Here is a 22,887-nt window from a genome sequence, read left to right on the forward strand (position 1 = left end):
TCAGTTCTTACCTTACTGATCTTTGACCGATGTTGCAAGAGGTCTTGGGAAACTAAAGCAATTTTCCAGCATGCAACATATCTTTAATTTTTTTTTTCTTCTTTCTTGTTGACTACAAAGGAGAATAGTAAATTATGAACCATTCTGTTTTGTCATCAAGCTAGGAAGAGTGCTTATTGACACCTCGCAACAGATGAAACATATATGCATGCAAAGTTCTTGTTTTAAAACATCTCTCAAAAAATAAATATTTTAAAATCTCTCCATATCCAAAATTAATGTCCAGTAAAGTCCTAAAGGAGATAAAAGAGTCAAAACATTTTTCCCTTTTGAAGCAGACTCTCAAGCACTGTAGAGAAGTTTCCCTGGGTCTGCTCCCTCACAAAAGGAGAGGGGGGAAGGAGGGGTGTCCAAGAGAGCTTGAACATTGGGGGAAAAAAGGAAATATTTTTTTACAAATATTTCATAGCTTGTGTCAGTTCAGGTCCAGGAAGCAGATGCTAAGATGAAATTCAAGTCCATGAGAAGTCTGTGACACAGAAAGGGAGAAGGGATCAGGAAGGGGTGGGGAGAGCCTCACACTTCGAGGAAAGAGAGAAGGAAGGGGGACGGAGGAGGAAGAGCATCAGACGAGAGTGCAACTGGGAGAAAGTCTCAGCCAGGCCAATTGCAGGGCAGAGGCTCCCACACATGGGAAAGACTGGCCCAGCTCTGAACCCCTAACGTGCTGAGTCCCTGGCTCCAAGCGGCCTGCCCAGAATGGGGTTTCTGGACCACTACAGTGGGTCCCCACAGAGGGCTGCTGGCCCTTGACTTTACACATATTAACAAATGGTTCTGAATTTTGGCGTTTGACTGAAAACAGACTTGTGCATTATACAATAATACCCTTCAACTATATTATATGTCCTGAATGTAGACTTTCTTAAGACATCTGGAAAACCAGTATTTCATGCTGTTTACATTGCCTGCCCCTAACACTGTGTTTGACTTTGCCACCTCAACCCTGGTACAGACTCAAAAATGAAATAGAATGCTGCCTGTAAATACACAGACATAGGAAAAGTACATGAAAATATTATTAGTGAGTTAAAGGACTGTTCTAGTAGTTATTCTGAGTCATGAGGTTACAGGTTACTTTTATGTTCCTTTCTTCTTTGTTTTTGAAGTTTCAAAATCATGTATAATGAACTTACCGTTTCACAATAGGGAGGAAACACAGATGTATGGGATTTCACAACTATAGCAGAATTCTCATTCTGTTTTCTGTCTTCTCAGCTCTGAGTCCAATGACTCACAGATAATAGATTTTTGATAAATAAATAGAAGAATGTAAACAAGAGGAAAAAAGGAAGAATGCAATGAGAAAGGTATCTTTTGAGTACCTTCTATTTGCCCCTCTGTATGCCAAAGCCTTTGACTGTGTGGATCACAATAAACTGTGGAAAATTCTGAAAGACATGGGAATACCAGACCACCCGACCTGCCTTTTGAGAAATCTGTATGCAGGTCAGGAAGCAACAGTTAGAATTAGACATGGAACAACAGACTGGTTCCAAATAGGAAAAGGAGTTCGTCAAGGCTGTATATTGTCACCCAGTTTATTTAACTTATATTCAGAGTACATCATGAGAAATGCTGGACTGGAAGAAACACAAGCTGGAATCAAGATTGCCGGGAGAAATATCAATAACCTCAGATATGCAGATGACACCACCCTTATGGCAGAAAGTGAAGAGGAACTCAAAAGCCTCTTGATGAAAGTGAAGGTGGAGAGTGAAAAAGTTGGCTTAAAGCTCAACATTCAGAAAACGAAGATCATGGCATCTGGTCCCATCACTTCATGGGAAATAGATGGGGAAACAGTGGAAACAATGTCAGACTTTATTTTTCTGGGCTCCAAAATCACTACAGATGGTGACTGCAGCCATCAAATTAATAGACGCTTACTCCTTGGAAGGAAAGTTATGACCAACCTAGATAACATTTTCAAAAGCAGAGACATTACTTTGCCGACAAAGGTTCATCTAGTCAAGGCTATGGTTTTTCCTGTGGTCATGTATGGATGTGAGAGTTGGACTGTGAAGAAGGCTGAGTGCTGAAGAATTGATGCTTTTAAACTGTGGTGTTGGAGAAGACTCTTGAGAGTCCCTTGGACTGCAAGGAGATCCAACCAGTCCATTCTGAAGGAGATCATCCCTGGCATTTCTTTGGAGGGAATGATGCTAAAGCTGAAACTCCAGTACTTTGGCCACCTCATGCAAAGAGTTGACTCATTGGAAAAGACTCTGATGCTGGGAGGGATTGGAGGCAAGAGGAGAAGGGCACAGCAGAGGATGAGATGACTGGATGGCATCACTGACTCGAGGGACGTGAGTCTGAGTGAACTCCGGGAGTTGTTGATGGACAGGGAGGCCTGGCGTGCTGCGATTCATGGGGTTGCAAAGAGTCGGACACGACTGAGCGACTGATCTGATCTGATCCATCCTCCACCCTGCTCTGAACCCTAAAAGACTGACCTATATGAATAGCCTAGGTGAGCTCCTTGTTCTGTTTTTTGGTTAGGCCAGTCAAGGGGGAGAACACTGGCACATCGGAAGTAGGAATAGATACTCATCACCTGAGACACCTCCCCATGGATCACTGCAACCACCCAGACCCAAGACCCTTCCCACACAGCTCTTCTGCTGGGGAAAGCACAGCCTCCCATTTCCCTTCAGACCTTGGAGTAATGACGTGTCTTGCTTTTACTAGATCCAGTCCTTTGCGCTGTTTTTACATCTGGCCTAACCCTTTATAAATAGTCCCTTTATTAAACTCTCCTCAGATTGTCCAGTTTGAATGTACCCTATACGTATCATTAACCCCAGATAGATACAGTCTGTTGGTGACAATTACCCAACAAGTTGTATTCTACAGGAATTAATCTTGAAGGATATGGAGAAAAGCTTTTAAAAACAGTACTTTTCTGCTCATTTTAGATGTTTAAACAACAAAAAATTTATTTTCAGTGAGAAACTTCACTTTTACACCAAATATTTTGTAGTTATGAACTAGTTACGCTTTTTTGCCTGCCAAAATTCATATGCACTGTCCTCTATTTCTTTCTTCACCTTTGCAGAAATCTTGAGAGAGGTTGAACACACTCTAAATGCTCCATGTTGATTATTTAATACATGTGCAAACAAATGAAGGATGCCTATTGCAGTATGAGAATGTTCTCAGGGATTATTTCTTTCAAAAGATCATTTCTCACCTGTTTGTTAGTGGGATTTCTTTGTAGGTGTCTTTGAAGACAATTTTGGGGTTTTTTTCCCCAGAAAAGACAAGAGGCTATTTTAATACTTACAACCAATATTAATTTTATAAAAGTTACAAATTCAAAAATCAGGGCTCTTAATTCAACTTATAAAACTCATTATTTTATTTCTAAGTTTAATTAAGTAGATTTAAAAATAATTTATATTTAAGTAGATTTAAAATTAAATTAAATTTAAATTAAGTTAAATTAAATTTAAAATTAAATTAAATTAAAATTAAATCAAATCCCTTATGATTATACAGTGGAAGTGAGAAATAGATTTAAGGGCCTAGATCTGATAGATAGAGTGCCTGATGAACTATGGAATGAGGTTTGTGACATTGTACAGGAGACAGGGATCAAGACCATCCCCATGGAAAAGAAATGCAAAAAAGCAAAGTGGCTGTCTGAGGAGGCCTCACAACTAGCTGTGAAAAGAAGAGAAGCGAAAAGCAAAGGAGAAAAGGAAAGATATAAGCATCTGAATGCAGAGTTCCAAAGAATAGCAAAAAGAGATAAGAAAGCTTTCTTCAGCGACCAATGCAAAGAAATAGAGGAAAACAACAGAATGGGAAAGACTAGAGATCTCTTCAAGAAAATTAGAGATACCAAGGGAACATTTCATGCAAAGATGGGCTCGATAAAGGACAGAAATGGTATGGACCTAACAGAAGCAGAAGATATCCAGAAGAGGTGGCAAGAATACACAGAAAAACTGTACAAAAAAGATCTTCACGACCCAGATAATCACAATGGTGTGATCACTGACCTAGAGCCAGACATCCTGGAATGTGAAGTCAAGTGGGCCTTAGAAAGCATCACTACGAACAAAGCTAGTGGAGGTGATGGAATTCCAGTTGAGCTATTTCAAATCCTGAAAGATAATGCTGTGAAAGTGCTGCACTCAATATGCCAGCAAATTTGGAAAACTCAGCAGTGGCCACAAGACTGGAAAAGGTCAGTTTTCATTCCAATCCCAAAGAAAGGCAATGCCAAAGAATGCTCAAACTACCGCACAATTGTACTCATCTCACACGCTAGTAAAGTAATGCTCAAAATTCTCCAAGCCAGGCTTCAGCAATATATGAACCGTGAACTTCCAGATTTTCAAGTTGGATTTAGAAAAGGCAGAGGAACCAGAGATCAAATTGCCAACATCCACTGGATCGGAAAAAGCAAGAGAGTTCCAGAAAAACATCTATTTCTGTTTTATTGACTATGCCAAAGCCTTTGACTATGTGGATCACAATAAACTATGGGAAATTCTGAAAGAGATGGGAATACCAGACCACCTGACCTGCCTTTTGAGAAATCTGTATGCAGGTCAGGAAGCAACAGTTAGAACTGGACATGGAACAACAGACTGGTTCCAAATAGGAAAAGGAGTTCGTCAAGGCTGTATATTGCCACCCTGTTTATTTAACTTATATGCAGAGTACATCATGAGAAAAGCTGGACTGGAAGAAACACAAGCTGGAATCAAGATTGCCGGGAGAAATATCAATAACCTCAGATATGAAGATGACACCACCCTTATGGCAGAAAGTGAAGAGGTTAAAAAGCCTCTTGATGAAAGTGAAAGTGGAGAGTGAAAAAGTTGGCTTAAAGCTCAACATTCAGAAAATGAAGATCATGGCATCCGGTCCCACCACTTCATGGGAAATAGATGGGGAAACAGTGGAAACAGTGGCAGACTTTATTTTTCTGGGCTCCAAAATCACTACAGATGGTGACTGCAGCCATGAAATTAAAAGACGCTTACTCCTTGGAAGGAAAGTTATGTCCAACCTAGATAGCATATTGAAAAGCAGAGACATTACTTTGCTGACAAAGGTCCATCTAGTCAAGGCTATGGTTTTTCCAGTGGTCATGTATGGATGTGAGAATTGGACTGTGAAGAAGGCTGAGCACAGAAGAATTGATGCTTTTGAACTGTGGTGTTGGAGAAGACTCTTGACAGTCCCTTGGACTGCAGGAGATCCAACCAGTCCATTCTGAAGATCAGCCCTGGGATTTCTTTGGAAGGAATGATGCTAAAGCTGAAACTCCAGTACTTTGGCCACCTCATGTGAAGAGTTGACTTGTTGGAAAAGACTCTGATGCTGGGAAGGATTGGGGGCAGAAGGAGAAGGGCACAGCAGAGGATGAGATGACTGGATGGCATCACTGACTCGATGGACGTGAGTCTGGGTGAACTCCGGGAGTTGGTGATGGACAGGGAGGCCTGGCGTGCTGCGATTCATGGGGTCGCAAAGAGTCGGACACGACTGAGCGACTGAACTGAACTGAACTGAAGATTTAAAATTAATTTCCTGAATTTCAATATTTTCCTTTAACGTGGCATTTTATTAATATTTAGGGTCACTCATAAAGTTAATTAAACTTCGCTTAGATTTTATTTTTAATTAGGATATAGTTAATCCACAGTGCTGTGTTAGTTTCAGGCATGCAGCAAAGTGGATCAGTTACACATATACATATATTCACTTATTTTAGATTATTTTCCCATATAGACTATTACAGCGTATTGAGAGTTCCTTGTACTATACAACAGGTTCTTGTTAGTTATTTATTTTACACATAGTAATATGTATATGTCAATCCCAATTTCCCAATTTATTCCCCCCTCATCCCCTGATAACTAACTTTGTTTTCTACATCTGTGACTCTTACTGTTTTGTAACTAAGTTCATTTGTACTCTTTTTTTAGATTTCACATATAACAGGAATCATATATTTGTCTTTCTGTGCCCTTACTTCACTCAGTATGACAATCTCTAGGTCAATCCATGGCACTGCAATTAAATATTTTAAATTTAATATTCCTTCTACTTAATGCTTCTAACTAGTAGAACTTAACCTAATGTTTAGGTTAAGACAATGTTTAATGTTTAGACAATGATGAATCTAATAAATTAAAGTTGAAAATTCTGCAACTCTTAAGTTCTCTTATACATTTCAGTGCTTTTTACAGACTTTGTAAACCTATCTTAAGCTTTTCAATTTAATAAAATCACAACTCTAAAATTAAAAATTCAGTTTTACATTTTAAGTTGGAGTCATGAGGCTAATATATCAGATCCTCAAATTAGTCAAATTATCTTAACTATGACAGATATTAAATATTTAAAATATGAAACATACACAATCACTCCAAAAGTTTAGGCAAAATAATTAACTTTATTGGTTGTCAGTTCGTTATTTCTATACATAAGGGGCAAATAAGCTTTATCATCCAAGCAATCTGGGGCTATTACTGCAAGCAAGTTGATTTAAAAATTCCAAACAAACAGGGTTATCTGCTTAGTGACTGATATCAAACATAAAATTTTTGACCAAAACATCCCTAGAGCAGCCAACATCTAGGAAAATTTTTCCTGCAACACTGAGGCTATTTGAGCCCTATTTTATGATCACCTTGAAATTAAAGTCTTCATCCTTACTTGTGAAAACAAGTGAAATAGTTTTATAGCCTCTATGCCCTAGGTTAAGTTGTGCGTGCTTAATCGCTTAGTCATGTCTGACTCTTTGCAACCCCATGGACTGTAGTCTGCCAGGCTCCTCTGTCCATGGGGATTCTCCAGGCAGGAATACTGGAGTGGGTTGCCATGCTGTCCTCGAGGGGGTCTTCCCAACCCAGGGATTGAACACAGGTCTCCTGCATTGTAGGCAGATTCTTTACCGTCTAAGCCACCAGGGAAGCCCAAGAATACTAGAGTAGGTACCTATCCCTTCTCCAGGGGCTCTTCCTGACCCAGAAATTGAACCAGGGTCTGAATTCTTTACCAGCTAAGCTACCAGGGGTTCAAGTTATATATTACCAAATATTCAAGATTGTATTCAATTTATTATTTACTGCTTGATTCTATTTTTTATTCTTTTCATATTTTTCCCTTTTCTGTAGGGCCATAATTCTCACAGATATTTTTATAATATCCAGTTGTGCTGTGTATATCTTGTTTCCTGTGTCATGCTAATGATAGTACATTTTTACCATCACTGCCACTCTCCTCCAGGCTACCCTATATACAATAGGAAAGGCCTGGGCAAAGGATACATTGCATAGGTCCCTAGTGTAAACATTTTAATGCTTCCCTCCCCTCTTGGGCCCTGGTCTTGGGCAATATGCCTTAGCCTGTGAAGGACCAGTATGAGATGACTTGGGTTGAGTGGGTTTGGGCTGAAAAGGTTTAGATTGGGAGGACTGGGGCTGGCATGGCTTGGGCTGAGTGGATTTGGATGGCGAACTTTCAGCTCGGGGGGCCTGGTGCTGAGTGGGCTTGGTTTGAGTGGGTTTGGGTTGAAAGGGCACAGGTTGGGAGGGTTTGTGCTGGGACTGTTTGACCTGGGGTGACTTGTGCTGATTAGGTCTGAATTGAGAGCTGGGCAAATACATGCTGTAGGACATAGGATGGAATCCCATTTGGAAAGATGGATTTGAAGGCCCACCTTGTGTCTTCAGCTTAGCTCCTTGCTGAGGGGCAGTCCTTCTTGGTTTTTGTGTGGCTCCTGCTGCTTGAAAGGCTTGATGATGAGGATTTTCAATATGGGGTTTTGTTCTCATGGATGTTCTCACTGTCTCTGTTGGCTTTGTTCCCCTGGCACTGACTTGCCCAGGCTTCCCAACTGCTCCTCCTGGCCATGAACCCAGGGAATGGAGGTGACCTACCTGGGAGTCCTCTTTCCCAGACCTTTCAAGGGTTCCTATTGTCTGTGGTCTCTGAGGCCAGGCCGGTATATGCTGAGACATGGGTCTTGGTGGTCTCCCAAAAGTTCTACCCATGTGATGTCTCCAAGGAGTTCCTGAAAATCTCATAAATGTTTCACCTGAATAAAATCTCTGGGGCTGGAAATATTGAATTCCAAAACGTTTGCCTGGACTATGTGCCCTTGTATTCTGAAAGGGCAAAGGATGGAACCTCTTAGGCCTCTGCTGTAACCAGAAGCGGGAGCCCATAGCCCAAGGGGCTTTCAAAGAAACATGGTTAAAGTTACCTCCAATTCTGGCTGGTAAAGGATGGAAGTTTCTCAGAGGAGGCATGAATACTGGGGTGAGATGGAAATTCTGACGATTTTGGTTGATCTGACAACTAGTCTCAGACATCTTAGCAGGGCTTTCAGATGAGTTTTTTCGCTGACTGTGTCTTTGTGATCCCTCATCTTCAGCTGCTCCAGCCAAGTTTTCACTAGGGGAAACTTGAATCCCCTGAATGTTCTCAAAGTCTTGGTCTACCTGTATCCCTAACTCTCTGGCCAGGGGGGCCATGTCTTCCACAGACACACATTTGAGTGAAGAGGACATCACTTCTTGGAGGGCAGCTTGAAGACCCTCCATGTTCCCTCCTCTCTGCCCTACTTCCTCCTCCTCCCAAAACAGTAGTTGTGATGGCTTCAACTTCAGGACCCTCTGGAAAACCTGAGCCTCTTCACTCTCCCTGGCCTGGGGACTGAGCACAAAGTAGCATCTTTCAATGGCAGCTTCTCCTAAAAACATTAGCAAGTCCCATTCCTTCTCACCTAGGCAGTCAGTTAAAAAAAACACAGCTGAGGAAACCTCCATTAAGAAACCAAACTGTGTCCAAAAACTTTCTAGATCTCCACGAAGGTTGGCCACAGCAACAGGCTTCTGGGGGAAACTGGGGCTTTCACTTAAACTGCTGCTATCAGGAAAACACCATGTTATCTCAACCAGGCCATCAGAGATCTGCCGGGGAAGCACCTGAACAGGCAAGTCCTGATGAAGAAAGATTTTGTGTGACTTCAGATGGGCAGGGCTGAGCAGGGCATTGAGGATTCTGGACTTGGAAAAGCTACAGTATCCTAGACGCACAAAAGAGATGACAGGCATCTTCATGAGAGTCAGAAACTTTTCTGTATCCCCTGTAGGCCCTCCTGAAGACTGTGTTGACTGCTCCTTCAAAATGTCCTTCATGGCCCCTAGCATTAAAATGCTTCTGTTGTTTTCTGCATCTGGCAGTAGCAGGGGAAGAGCAAACCGGCAATGATACATGTTTGACATGACTTCACGTTGCAAAGAGCTGTCTGAAGACAGCAAAGAGGCGCAAAGGACATCCAGGGGATTAATGGTTTCTGTTTCTTTAATTTCCAAGTTCTCTACTCCAGTCAGCAATTCCCCTTTGCTCTCTTCACCCAGAACCTTGGGTCTGAGGACTGAATCTCTGGCTGTCACATCCAGTGCTTGAACTTTCATCAGGAAGTTCCAAGCCAAGTCACTTGGCGTCTCAGGCACCCACGTACATCCTCGGTCTAAGGAGAATTGTTTCACAAAGTCTGGCAGAATCTTTCTGCTTGTGTCCAGGTTCAAACAGGACAGGACATCTTTAAACACATTTTTTCTTTCTGTAGGAAGAAAAGATATAGTCAGTGAATGTCATGCTCAGCATCTAAGCTTCCTTCACTGACTTTTAAAATTAAGTAATTGATATTTTCTTTGGAAAAAAGAAAAGATGGTCCACCATCTTTCTGTTCTTTTTGTGGTTGAGTAATATGCAAAGTACATCATGAGAAACGCTGGGCTGGAGGAAGCACAAGCTGGAATCAAGATTGCCAGGAGAAATATCAATAACCTCAAATATGAAGATGACACTACTCTAATGCCAGAAAGTGAAGAACTAAAGAGCCTCTTGATGAAAGTGAAAGAGGAGAGTGAAAAAGTTGGCTTAAAGCTCAACATTCAGAAAACTAAGATCATGGCATCTGGTCCCATCACTTCATGGGAAATAGATGGGGAAACAGTGGAAACAGTGTCAGACTTTATTTTGGGGGGCTCCAAAATCACTGCAGATGGTGATTGCAACCATGAAATTAAAAGACGCTTACTCCTTGGAAGGAAAGTTATGACCAACCTAGATAGCATATTCAAAAGCAGAGACATTACTTTGCCAACAAAGGTCTGTCTAGTCAAGTCTGTGGTCTTTCCAATGGTCATGTGTGGATGTGAGAGTTGGACTGTGAAGAAAGCTGAGCACCAAAGAATTGATGCTTTTAAACTGTGGTGTTGGAGAAGACTCTTGAGAGTCCCTAGGACTGCAAAGAGATCTAACCAGTCCATCCTAAAGGAGATCCGTCCCGGGTGTTCATTGGAAGGACTGATGCTGAAGCTGAAACTCCAATATTTTGGCAACCTCATGCAAAGAGTTGACTCATTGGAAAAGACCCTGATGCTGGGAGTGATTGGGGGCAGGAGGAGAAGGGGATGACAGAGGATGAGATGGCTGGATGGCATCACCGACTCAATGGACATGAGTTTGGGTAAACTCCGGGAGTTGGTGATGGACAGGGAGGCCTGGCATGCTGCGATTCATGGGGTTGCAAAGAGTCAGACATGACTGAGTGACTGAACTGAACTAAACTGAATATTCCATTATATATATGTTCCACAACTTCTTTATTCATTAATCTGTTGATGGAGGAGGGATGGAATGGTGTGGGAGATGGAAGGGTGGTTCAAAAGGGAGGGGACATATGTACATGTATGGCTCATTCCTGTAGATGTATGGTAGAAACCAACACAATATGGTAAAGCAATTATCCTCCAACTTGAATTTTTTAAAAAGATGAAACAAGTAAAGTGAAAGTACTGTTTCATCACCCTGCCAAGTCTACTTTCCAAGAGATATGTCTATATGGTGTGGTATGTTTCCTTCTCTTCCTTTTTCAATACATATGCAGAAGTACATATGTAGACGTACATATGTATATGTACTTGCATATGTAGAAGTACACAGTTTGGTATAATGGATGCTATTTTATTCTATAAATGATCTTATACCAAATGATTTTTCAACTTCTTTTCACTCAGTGGTATTCCTTGCAAATTCTTCCAAGTAAGTATATACACAGAACTACTTAATTCATTTTATGAATCCATTGTACTTAATGGTTTGGAAGAACCACTATTTATTTAACCATTGTCTACTGATGATCATTCAGGTTTTTGAATTTTTGGGCTATGTTCATATGCAGTAATGAAAAAACCTGTTAATTCTTCTTTATACATATGTATAAGGAACTCTCCAGGTAGATACTGATTTATTTATTAAATGTTAACTTTTGGTAAACTTTGGAGAAATGGAAGATTTTGTCTTCTCAGAATTTACATGGTCTATATAATTTTTCCTGATGTCCTTTTCCAATTTATATTCTAGCCGCTTATTGAGAGGACAGAGATAGTGCTAAGTAGAGAAAGAAAATCAGAGAGCATTTTCTGCTCCTGATGGATAGTAACATAGCATAAGCTTCTTGGATCCCTTGTAAAAGTAGCCTAGAAGAAACAGTAGACATGAGAGAAAGTGTAGGTTTCAAGAATTAACAAAAGGAACTCTAAGAAATCCTTCAACAGTCTGAAAGTTGCTTGAACTGGTGCATCTGATGGGTAAGAAGGTAAGGGAGGAGTTGAGGCCAGCATGAAGGATCCCCAGAGGAGGCAGAGAGAAGTAAGAAGAGGGATTGCAGAAAACATATAAGTTCTGCTCTTGCCTCTCCCCTGCCTACCCCCTGCTTTTCCTTAGGACAACCATCCTCTGTTTCTTCAGCACAGAAATTGGTACCCACACAGCCCAAGCCAGATGCCAAATGTTGACAAGGTAATATCAGGCTACTGTGGAATAGTACAGTGACATGTCTAACAAGCACAGAGATGAATGAAAAATTAAGAAGCAATAATTTCTAGAAGCCAGTACCATTTTTGCAAATTAAAAATTCATGAAAATAGCCCAGGTAAGGCAAAAAGAAATGATTGGAGATTTTAGCTGCCACCCACTGAAACGAGACAGAGTTTTTCATTTCAATCCCACAGTTGATCAATGGAGACCCACTCCAAGATGACCCAAATATTGGACATAGAAAATAAGAATTTTAAAAGTAGCTATCTTAACTATTTTCAAGAATTTACAATAATATAAACCCATAATGAATAATTTAGTAGAAATTACCAGGAAAAAAGAAGAAAGCATTTAAAAATTTAAATTCTTGAACTAAAAAGCGTAATATCTGAATTTTTTCAAAAATAAGTATATAGACTTTTAAAAAGACTGGAAATGACAAAAGAAAAATTCAGTGTACTTAGAGATATAGTAATAGAAATGATCCAATCTAAAGAATAAGGATAAAAAATACTTTTTAAAAAATGAACAGAGCCTCAGGGACCTTGGAAAAAACATCAGAAACTCTAACATACATGTACTTGGAATCTCAAAAAGAGAAGGGGAACAAGTGGGACAAAAAATATTTGGATAAATAACAGCTTAAAATTTTCCAAATTTGGGGGAGGGGAAATTCCAAATTTAGAGATTCATAAATCCTACATAAGATGAAAACAAAGAGAATCGCACCTAGACACATCAGAGTTAATCACAGAAAACATTTTAAGGAAAACGTCTTGAAATCAACCAGAAGAAAAATAGCACAACGCAAGAGGGAACAATGATAAAATGACAACAATTGCACTCATCTCACATGCTAGTAAAGTAATGCTCAAAATTCTCCAAGCCAGGCTTCAACAATATATGAACCATGAACTTCCAGATGTTCAAGCTGGTTTTAGAAAAGGCAGAGGAACCAGAGATCAAATTGCCAACATCCGCTGGATCATCGAAAAAGCAAGAGAGTTCCAGAAAAACTCTATTTCTGCTTTACTGACTATGCCAAAGCCTTTGACTGCATGCATCACAATAAACTATGGGAAATTCTGAAAGAGATGGGAATACCAGACCACCTGATCTGCCTCTTGATAAACCTGTATACAGGTCAGGAAGCAACAGAACTGGACATGGAACAACAGACTGGTTCCAAATAGGAAAAGGAGTACGTCAAGGCTGTATTTTGTCACCCTGCTTATTTAACTTATATGCAGAGTACATCATGAGAAATGCTGGGCTGGAGGAAGCACAAGCTGGAATCAAGATTGCCAGGAGAAATATCAATAACCTCAGATATGAAGATGACACTACCCTAATGGCAGAAAGTGAAGAACTAAAGAGCCTCTTGATGAAAGTGAAAGAAGAGAGTGAAAAAGTTGGCTTAAAGTTCAACGTTCAGAAAATGAAGATCATGGCATCTGGTCCCATCACTTCATGGGAAATAGATAGGGAAACAGTGGAAACAGTGTCAGACTTTATTTTTGGGAGCTCCAAAATCACTGCGGATGGTGATTGCAGCCATGAAATTAAAAGACATTTGCTCCTTGGAAGGAATGTTATGACCAATCTAGACAGCATATTAAAAAGCAGAGACATTACTTTGCCAACAAAAGTCCGTCTACTCAAGGCTATGGTTTTCCCAGTGGTCATGTACGGATGTGACAGTTGGACTATAAAGAAAGCTGAGTGCAGAATAATTGATGCTTTTGAACCGTGGTGTTGGAGAAGACTCTTGAGAGTCCCTTGGACTGCAAGGAGATCCAACCAGTCCATCCTAAAGGAGATCAGTCCTGGGTGTTCATTGGAGGGACTGATGTTGAAGCCAAAAGTCCGATACTTTGGCCACCTAATGTGGAGAGCTGACTCATTTGAAAAGACCCTGAGAAAGATTGAGGGCAGGAGGAGAAGGGGACAACAGAGGATGAGATGGTTGGATGGCATCACCAACACGATGGACATGGGTTTGGGTGGACTCCGGGAGTTGGTGACGGACAGGGAAGCCTGGCGTACTGCGGTTCATTGGGTCACAAAGATTCAGACACAACTGAGCGACTGAATTGAAGGAAACTGAGCATCAGAAAGAATGGAAGCCAAATGACAGAAATGATAATCGATCATTTCTGAAGGCAAAAAGGCACCAGTCTAAAATTCCTTACAGGAAAAATATTCTTCTGGATTGAAGGCAAAATGAAGACATGTTTCAATAAACAAAAAATAAATAAAATTCTTCAGGCTAACAGGGAATAACAGCAAACAAAAACTTGAATCTTCAGGAAGAAGAAAGAGCAGAGAAAATGATAAATTTATGGGTTCCTGGACTTCCCCTGGTGGTGCTAGTGATAAAGCACCCACCTGCCAATGCAGGAGACATAAGAGACCTGGGTTTGATCATTGACTGATCCCAAATAGTATAAACTAGAAGGGAAAGTGAAAGTGCAGTTGCTCAGTCGTGTCTGACTCTTTGCGACCCCATGGACTGTAGCCTACCAGGAAAAGAGTTGATTATATAACCTATATCCGAATTGACTCTATACATTGCAGAGTACACAGGCATTGCCTTAAGTCTTCCTAAGACTTCAATTTGAGATGCAGTGATGGGGTGGGGAGGGGTGGGAAGAAAGTGGCCTAAAATTTAACATGACAAAAAGCATTACTATCCTTCTCTTTTGAATCAGATGTATTTGATTTCCACCACCCCACCCCTCCCCCACCCCGTCCAGTTCTCAGCTGCATAGACAAATGTTACAGAGGAAAGAGAGCATAGCCATAAATTTTTATTAAAAATTTTTTTTTATCCTGCAGTCAACTAGAGTGGATTGGAAACCGTTAGAATTATATACAGTCATAACTGCATTATTATTGAAACTTTTCTTGACCTGTTTTCCTAAGGCTATGTCAAATACAAATTGGCACTTGCCAAGGGCATTTTCCATCTGCCTCTTTGGAGACTGAGTCCTGTGCTGCTGCAGCTATTGACCTTCAACATGCCCTGAAGGGGGTTCAGGGTGGAGAATGTGGCATTTTGTTGCTGCAGGAAAACTGGTGGAACAGGCCTTGAGATGGTTAGATATTTTCAGGAACTGATTTCATGATCCCAATCCTAACACTTTCTCATATCCAGAAAAGCACTCAGTCCCTTCATGGTGACATCAGCTCCTGGTGGCTAGCAGAAAACCTTTTGTAAAATAAATGCTTGATTGTGTGATATCCTCCTTCACCAAAAATCATATATATTGACCTTCCCCCACTACTCCTTTGGAGCAGTTTCTCAGAGCTATCTGAAGTGCTGTCTACCCTACTGCAGTCCTCATTTTAACTCAAATAAAACTTAATTTGCAACTCTCATGTTGCACATCTTTCTTTAGTCAACAAGTGTTAGATTGGTTGCAAAACTAGCCCCAAGTAATGGCTTTCCTGGGTTTCCCTGGTGGCTCAGATGGTAAAGAATCTGCCTGCAAAGCAGGAAAACCAGGTTTGATCCCTGGGTCAGGAATACCCCCTGGAGGAGGGCACGGTAATCCAGTCCAGTATTCTTGCCTGGAGAATTCTATGGACAGAGGAGCCTGGCAGGCTACAGTCCATGGGGTTGCAACGAGTCGGACACGACTGAGCGACTAAGACACAATGACTTTCTGGTATCCACACCTTTTGTAATATTACTTTGCAAGAGATGCAGCCTATTCTTCCCCAACCCTTAAAGCTTTGAGACTTGCTTTTGCCAACAGAATGTGGCAGAAGTCAAACAGTGTTATGGATTGAATTGTATCCCCTACAAAAAGATGCTAATCCTCCCAGTACTTCAGAATGTGGCCTTACTTGTGAATAGGGTCATTACAGAGGTCATCAACTTAAAATGAGGTTATTAAGGTGGGCCCTAATGCAATTTGATCAGTGTCCTAATTAAAAGAAGAAATTTGAAAACACACACATGCACCAAAGGAAATGACTTGAAGACACCAGAGAGAAGATAGTCTTCAAGGCAGAGAATTCCAGAGGCTACTGGAAGCTGGGAGAGAGAACTGGAACAGGTCCTTCCCTAATGTCTTCAAAAAGAGTATAACCCTGCCAACACCTTGGTTTCAGTCTCCACCTCCATGTCTGTAAAACAATATATTTCCCATTGTTCTAAGCCACCTTTTTGTATTATCTTACTGTGGCGGCCCTAGGAAATCTATCATACAGATGGCATGATAGTTCTGAGTCTAAGCCTCAAAATGCCTTCAGGACTCTGTCTCTGTCTCTCTGACTCCTCTGCTCTCACTATAAGAATATGCCTGACATAGTCTGAGAGTTAGCTCAGACTAGCTTGTTAGAGGGCATGGCAATCCACTCCAATATTCTTGCCTGGAGAACCCCATGGGTAGAGGAGCCTGGTGGTCTACAGTCCATGGGGTTGCAGAAAGTCAACTGAATCAACTGACCATGCATGCACAGCTTGCTAGAAGATGAGAAATGAGCCAATAGCTTGCTGACCACCGATACAGAAGTAAACCCAGAGAAGACCAGAAGAATGCCTGCCAACTACAGACATATAAAAATTATACACTCTTACTGATTTAAGTGACCCTAATTTTGAGGTGCCTATTAATTTATTATGGCAAATAAATAATACAGAAAAAAACATGCAAAACAAAAAACAAAACAGTATCATGCAAGAAACATATAATATTGGAATGTTACCTATGGAAGAAGGTGCATAAGGAATAGAGAAAAAAGTCAAATAGATTAAAAAAAGGAGGCGGTTGCAGAGTAATGCTGATGGTATGCAATGAAAAAGTAATTCAACCCTATGTAACTATTGTAATATATTTAAAAAATTAAGAATGAGGTCTAAAAGCAACTATGAATCGGGAAGGTATAGGGAGTAGGACAAGAGTTGTGTTATAGGTTGAATTATATACCCCTCAAATTCATAGGTTGAAATTCTAAGACCCAGTATCTCAGAATGTAGTGGTATTTAGAAATGGAGTCATTGTAGATATATAGTTGGTTAAGATGAGGTCATTACAGTGAGCCCTGGTCCTGTGACTGTTACCCTTATAAAATAAGAAAATTTGGGAATTCCTTGGTGTTCCAGTGGTTGGGATTTTGAGCTTCTCCTGCAGGGGGCTTGGGTTCCATCCCTGGTCAGTTCAGTTCAGTTCAGTCATTCAGTCATGTCCAACTCTTTGCGACCCCATGGACTGCAGCACAGGGAACTATTAATAGGACCCGGCAAACTGCATGCTGCGGCCAAAAAACAAAAGAAAAAGGGGAAATGTGAACACAGAGACATGAACCCAGTAAGACAACCACGTGAAGATAAAGGCAGATTGTAGGGGATGGGAGGTAGAGTGCTTCCACAAGCCAGAGAATTCTAAAGATTTCCAGCAAACTACCAGAAGCTAGGAACAGATTCTTTCTACAGCCTTCGGAAGGAACCAACACTATATACACCTCCAGACTTCCAGCCTGCAAACTGTGAGACAACATATTTCTATTGTTTTTTTTTTCTTGCAGCCATGAAATTAAAAGATGCTTGCTCCTTGGAAGAAAAGTTATGACCAACCTAGACAGCATATTAAAAAGCAGAGACATTACTTTGCCAAAAAAGGTCCATCTAGTCAAGGCTATGGTTTTTCCAGTAGTCATGTATGGATGTGACAGTTGGACCATAAAGAAAGCTGAGAGCTGAAGAACTGATGCTTTTAAACTGTGGTGTTGGAGAAGACTCTTGAGAGTCCCTTGGACTGCAAGGAAATAACAACCAGTCAATCCAAAAGGAAATCAGTCCTGAATATTCATTGGAAGGACTGATGCTGAAGCTGAAGCTCCAATACTTTGGCTACCTGATGTGAAGAACTGACTCACTGGAAAAGACCCTGATGCTGGCAAAGATTAAAGGCAGGAGGAGGAAGGGACAACAGAGGATGAGATGGTTGGATGGCATCATGGACATGAGTTTGAGCAAGCTCTGGGAGTTGGTGATGGACAGGGAAGCCTGATAGGAAGCAGTACATGGGGTTGCAAAGAGTCAGACACGACTGAATGACTGAACTGAACTGATTGTTTAAGCTACCAAGTTTGTGGTGCCACTCTGTTACAGCATCCTAGTAACCAGGTCAAGGTGTGCAGAGGAGGAAATTACTCTTTTCTGACCCATAATTGGATTATGGATTTGGGCTGAATGTGAGTTGGTAGTTACCTTCCCCTTCTATATTCAGAACTTGGTGGTGTTTATTTTCCCAGACAATATCTCTCTGAATTAAGCATTTCTCCTATTTTTAATTTTCATTAAGAAATATTCAAATTCAAGGTACTGGTATAATCTTCCTCATTGAAATGGCAATATTTGGATAGCTCAAGACAAGCATTATTTTGGGACCTTATCCATTTACCACAAATTCCTCTCCTGTTTCTGCTTTAATATTTAGGTCTATAATCCCCATATTCTATTGGTCACAAAGGTTCTAAAATAATTTAACAGACTTAATCTGAGGTACAGAAGGCAACAGCTAAAATTAGTGGTTAGCAACTTGTTATATGTGTGATGGAGGTGACTGCAGAAGCCTAAAAGTTCATAGTCAATACTTACTTTATCTATACTGTCCACTTGGAGAAGGGCATGGCAACCCACTCCAGTACTCTTACCTGGAGAATCCCCATGGATAGAGGAGCCTGGCAGGCTACAGTCCATGGGGTTGCAAAGAGCTGGACACGATTGAAGGAACTTCACACATATGCACATACTGTCCACTATTTCTAGGTCCTGGGTTTTCCTCCCTGTCAACACCCACCTCTGAGGAAACTCCAAGTTAGAGAAGTCCAAGGAATTTCTGAGGAGCTGCTTTTCTGCTTTCATGTGGTGCCCTTCCTCAGTCCCCTCCTTGTTATGATACTGCAATCAAGATTTAAGTTTTTGCCTAAGTAACTCTACACACACGATTCCCATACCTTCCATACTTTTCTCCTCTTCCTCCTCCAATGACATGCCAGTTTCTGGATCCTCATAATGCTGTTCTTCATCAGAGAACTCCGTGGTTTCAAGGTACACAGAATCCTCTCTGTCATCATAGAGGCCTCCTGGGTCACTGTAAGCCTCCTCTTCCAAGGTGATGTTTGCCTCTTCAGAGTACCCCACAGATTCTAGATAGTCCTCTTGTTCTAAGTATAAAGAATCGTCTGGATCCTCATATCTCTGTCCATCCTGTAAATACTCAATTGTTGCTGGAAATTCGTACTCAACGATCTCAACTGACTGTGGCGATGTGAATTTTGATGTGTTATCTTCCTTCTCATTTTCCTTTGAGGACCAAGCAGTTTCCTGATAACTAGTTTTCTTGTCTGTGAAAGACTCAGAGGTTTCTAAATCCATGCATTCTTTCTCTTTGAAGGACGTGGTGATCTCAGGGTTCTCAGGCTGTTTCTCTCCAGAAAGGAAAACATCTTCTTTGCTTGTGCCTATCGGTAGAGGTGGCTCTATATACTCATGTTTCAAAACTTCTGGAAAGAATAAGAAAGTTTGAGAGATATTTATTTTCTCTCTCGAAATTAACAGATGTTATATTAGGGAGTTTCCATGACCTCAAAGCATCATCTCTCTATTTCATTAGATGATAGGAATACATACATAAATGGCAATAAGTCAGCTCAGAACTTTCTTTCTCCCACTGAAAAATATCAGATCACACTCCTGCCCAGCTCAAAAGTTTGAGTCTTTCACAGCAAACTCAAAGGGTAAGTGGATGAAATAGAAAACCTGAATCCTTTGTTTACTTGTGGATTTACTGTAATCCAAAATCAGGCTTCCCTGGTAGCTCAAATGGTAAAGAATCTGCCTGCAATGCAGGAGATTTGAGCTCGAGCCTGGGTTAGAAGGTTCCTTTAGAGAAGGAAACAGCAATCCACTCCAGTATTCCTGCCTGGAAAGTCCCATGGACAGAGGAGCCTGGTGTGCTGCAGTCCATGAGGTTGCAAAGAGTTGGAAATGACTGAGTGAATAACACTTTCAACACCAGCTCAGACTTTCTAGGGTCATTGCTAATGAAATTTGACCCTAATAATTTCTAATGAAGAAGTGAGTAGCTCCTATTTAGAATAAATCCTGGAAATGCTAAGACCTATATCTCTAAGCATATGGGTCCTGTACTACATTAAAAACCATTAGCATTAATATTTTTATCTTAGCCTCTGCCTCTCTGTGCTGTGCTTAGTTGCTCAGTTGTGTCTGACTTTTTGCAACCACATGGACTGTAGCCCACCAGGCTCCTCTGTCCATGGAGGTCCTCCAGGTAAGAATACTGGAGTGGGTTGCCATACCGTCCTCCAGGGAATCTTTGCAACCCAGGGATGGAACCCAGGTCTCCTGCTCTGCAGGCAGATTCTTTATCATCTGAGTCACCAGGGAAACCCAAGAATACTGGAGTGGGTAGCCTATCCATTCTCCAGGGGATCTTTCCAACCCAGGAATCAACCAGGGTCTCCTGCATTGCAGGCGGATTCTTTACCAGCTGAGCTACCACGGAAGCCCTAAATGCTCCCTATTTGCCACTAATTATCATTGAACATTGAAAAATTAGCATTTGACTTGCTCCAGAAATTGAGGATTCTGCTGACATTCTTCTTACAGAGAAAATGAAATTGCTAATACACCACATATGTGTGTCAAAAATTATTTTCCCTCTATTTTCAAAATGGCCATACTAAGTGAAAGATGCAGCTTTTGGTCTTAAGGTTGTTAATACCTATGAATTCACTTACTAGATAAAGAAGTCCCAATGTATCACTAACAGTAGTCTCTTTCCAATTATAAGTATTTCTGGATGTCACTGTCAGAACAGTAAGACATTTATACCAGCAAGAAAACAACTGCTGGTTTTGGATTGTATTTGAACAAAAAAGTTATAAATCCTCCAGAACAATAAAATACATCATTCCCTGCTTTTTAAATCTTGGACACTTTTCCCTTTTATCATATTTCACTGAAAATTATCTCCAGGAGAATGACAAATGAAAATAAAGGGTAGTCATTTTCTTTTTTTTCAGGAAAACTGCCTCCTCCCTCTCAGCCCAAAAAGTGTAGAAATTTAACCTACCTTGATTTAAGTTGCAAATGGTAGCTGACTGGGAAAAAGTATTAAACAAACAGTTGAGGAAAAGCTGACAGCTCACTTCTCCTTTTTTCTGTACCAAAATCAACAGCTTCCGACTTTTCTTCAGGGGATCTGTAATATTCTCCAGAATCTCATACTCTTCCTCAGAAATCAGCTTCCGAGAGGTTAACGTATCTAAGATACAATCAGGATCCTGTTGTAGGATTTCTAATAACTTTTTTCTTTCTTTTTCTATGATCTGGGATGGAACACTCCCAGCAGCCATTGTTCCTGTTTTCTGCAGACCAGGAAATGAACTATGAAACTGTTTCAATGCAGAAACACAAGTTTGGTTTTGCTTTTTTTTTTTTTTAAAGGCAGAGTAATGCGTTTTGGCAAAGATTAACCGTGTCAGTGACCCTTAGTGTTGGAGAGAGTGGATAAAAACAAGCCAAACAGTTTGGGGGAATCCAGCCATGAGCCCCCACAGATCCTTATAGATTATTTACCTGTTTTTTTTTTTTTTTTTTGATGACTTGTCTCAGTTTCATATGGTTTAGCCTCCAAGAACTCTTTCTCTGAGAAGAGCCTCTTGAACTTCAGATTCCTTGCTCTGAACTCTATCTGCAATATCAAGATTATGAATTGATTAACCCTTTTGGAGAGAAATCTGTCAATATGCAGCAATAAATAAATAAATGTGACAGATAAAAATAAAAATTAAACCATTCAATGCAGCAATTCCACTTCTAGGAAATTATCTTAAAAAATAATGAGACAAATGACCAAAGATGGATGTGCAAGAATCTGCACTTTCATATTTTTATAATAGCATAAAAATGAAAGTAACTCAAATTTCCACAAATTAGGATTTATGGAACAGATTTGATACATCAACAATGGTGTTACCAAGTAAGGTCTGGCTGCTTATCACTCAGTGAAAGTCACTCAGTCATGTCTGACTCTTTGCGACTCCATGGACTATACAGTTCATGGAATTTTCCAGGCCAGAACACTGGAGTGGGTAGCCGTTCCCTTCTCCAGGGTATCTTCTCAACCCAGGGATTGAACCCAGGTCTCCAGCATTGAAGGAGGATTCTGTACCAGCTGAGCCACCAGGGGAGCAATGGAGAGACAAATGTTGGAGAGACAAATATTGATAGAAAGGAAAGTTGTTTTAATCAGAATGCCAGCAATCTGGGGAGATGGTGGACTCAGTGTCCTCCCAAAAACAGCTCAGAGGATTCTGGTTGGCCACAAAACTTTTATAAGGAAAAAGGGAAGTAATCTCAGTTAACCATTGAAATAGGGCGTCAGAGTTGTAGCCATCTCCCTCTGTGTGCAGACGTGTGGGCAGACCAGTCAACTTCTTAGATTTTTCTCTAGAGGCTATCTTGTTCACACAGTGTATTTGCAAGGTTATACTAAAGAGGAAGCTAGCGAAGAGATCTGGTCATCTGTTAACTACTTATTCTTCATTTCAACATCTTTGATGAATGGAAAGAACCAATAGATTAGGCAAGGTATGGGGTGATCAGGATTTGAAAGGCATGCTAGGGCCAGAGACATGTAGAGCATGGGGTGCCAGGTTTAAGGCTAGTGACAAGGCAAAAGGGGTCTCCTGCAGAGAGCTCTTTCCTAAAAAGAGCCCTTTCCTGCCAAAAGGTGCTTACACATCTCCACTTGTCAGAACATCATTCTGAAACTGTTTGGTACCATTTTGGAGGGCTCCGACGAGCTCCGGTACTGGAGTCCTTCGTGTCCCAGCAGAGAAAGAATTCAGAGAGAACCAAAGTGATAGGTAACAAGTGACTTATTAGGTAAGGATGCCTGTGAGGCTTACAAGTGGAAAGGA

The 22,887-nt window shown here is 40.8% G+C and overlaps 1 protein-coding gene across 2 annotated transcripts; it reads right to left on the minus strand.

Annotated features, from left to right (window-relative positions):
* Positions 1-6,461: 6,461 nt before the first annotated feature.
* CARD6 (caspase recruitment domain family member 6) lies at positions 6,462-21,347 on the minus strand. 2 transcript variants are annotated; one of them, XM_015459075.3, is made up of 3 exons: positions 21,036-21,347; positions 18,895-19,440; positions 6,462-9,661 (listed from the first exon to the last, which is right to left on the minus strand). In XM_015459075.3, exons 1-3 carry the CDS (start codon positions 21,316-21,318, stop codon positions 7,386-7,388), a joined length of 3,105 nt encoding a protein of 1,034 aa, XP_015314561.1. In that variant the 5' UTR covers positions 21,319-21,347; the 3' UTR covers positions 6,462-7,385. The 2 variants fall into 2 exon arrangements, with proteins under 2 accessions (XP_015314561.1, NP_001179450.1); NM_001192521.1 differs by having other exon boundaries at positions 6,465-9,661; positions 18,895-19,443; positions 21,036-21,325.
* Between the last annotated feature and the right edge of the window lie 1,540 nt (positions 21,348-22,887).

The sequence above is a fragment of the Bos taurus genome, chromosome 20 (genome assembly GCF_002263795.3).
Source record: "Bos taurus isolate L1 Dominette 01449 registration number 42190680 breed Hereford chromosome 20, ARS-UCD2.0, whole genome shotgun sequence".
Classification (NCBI taxonomy): domain Eukaryota; kingdom Metazoa; phylum Chordata; class Mammalia; order Artiodactyla; family Bovidae; genus Bos; species Bos taurus.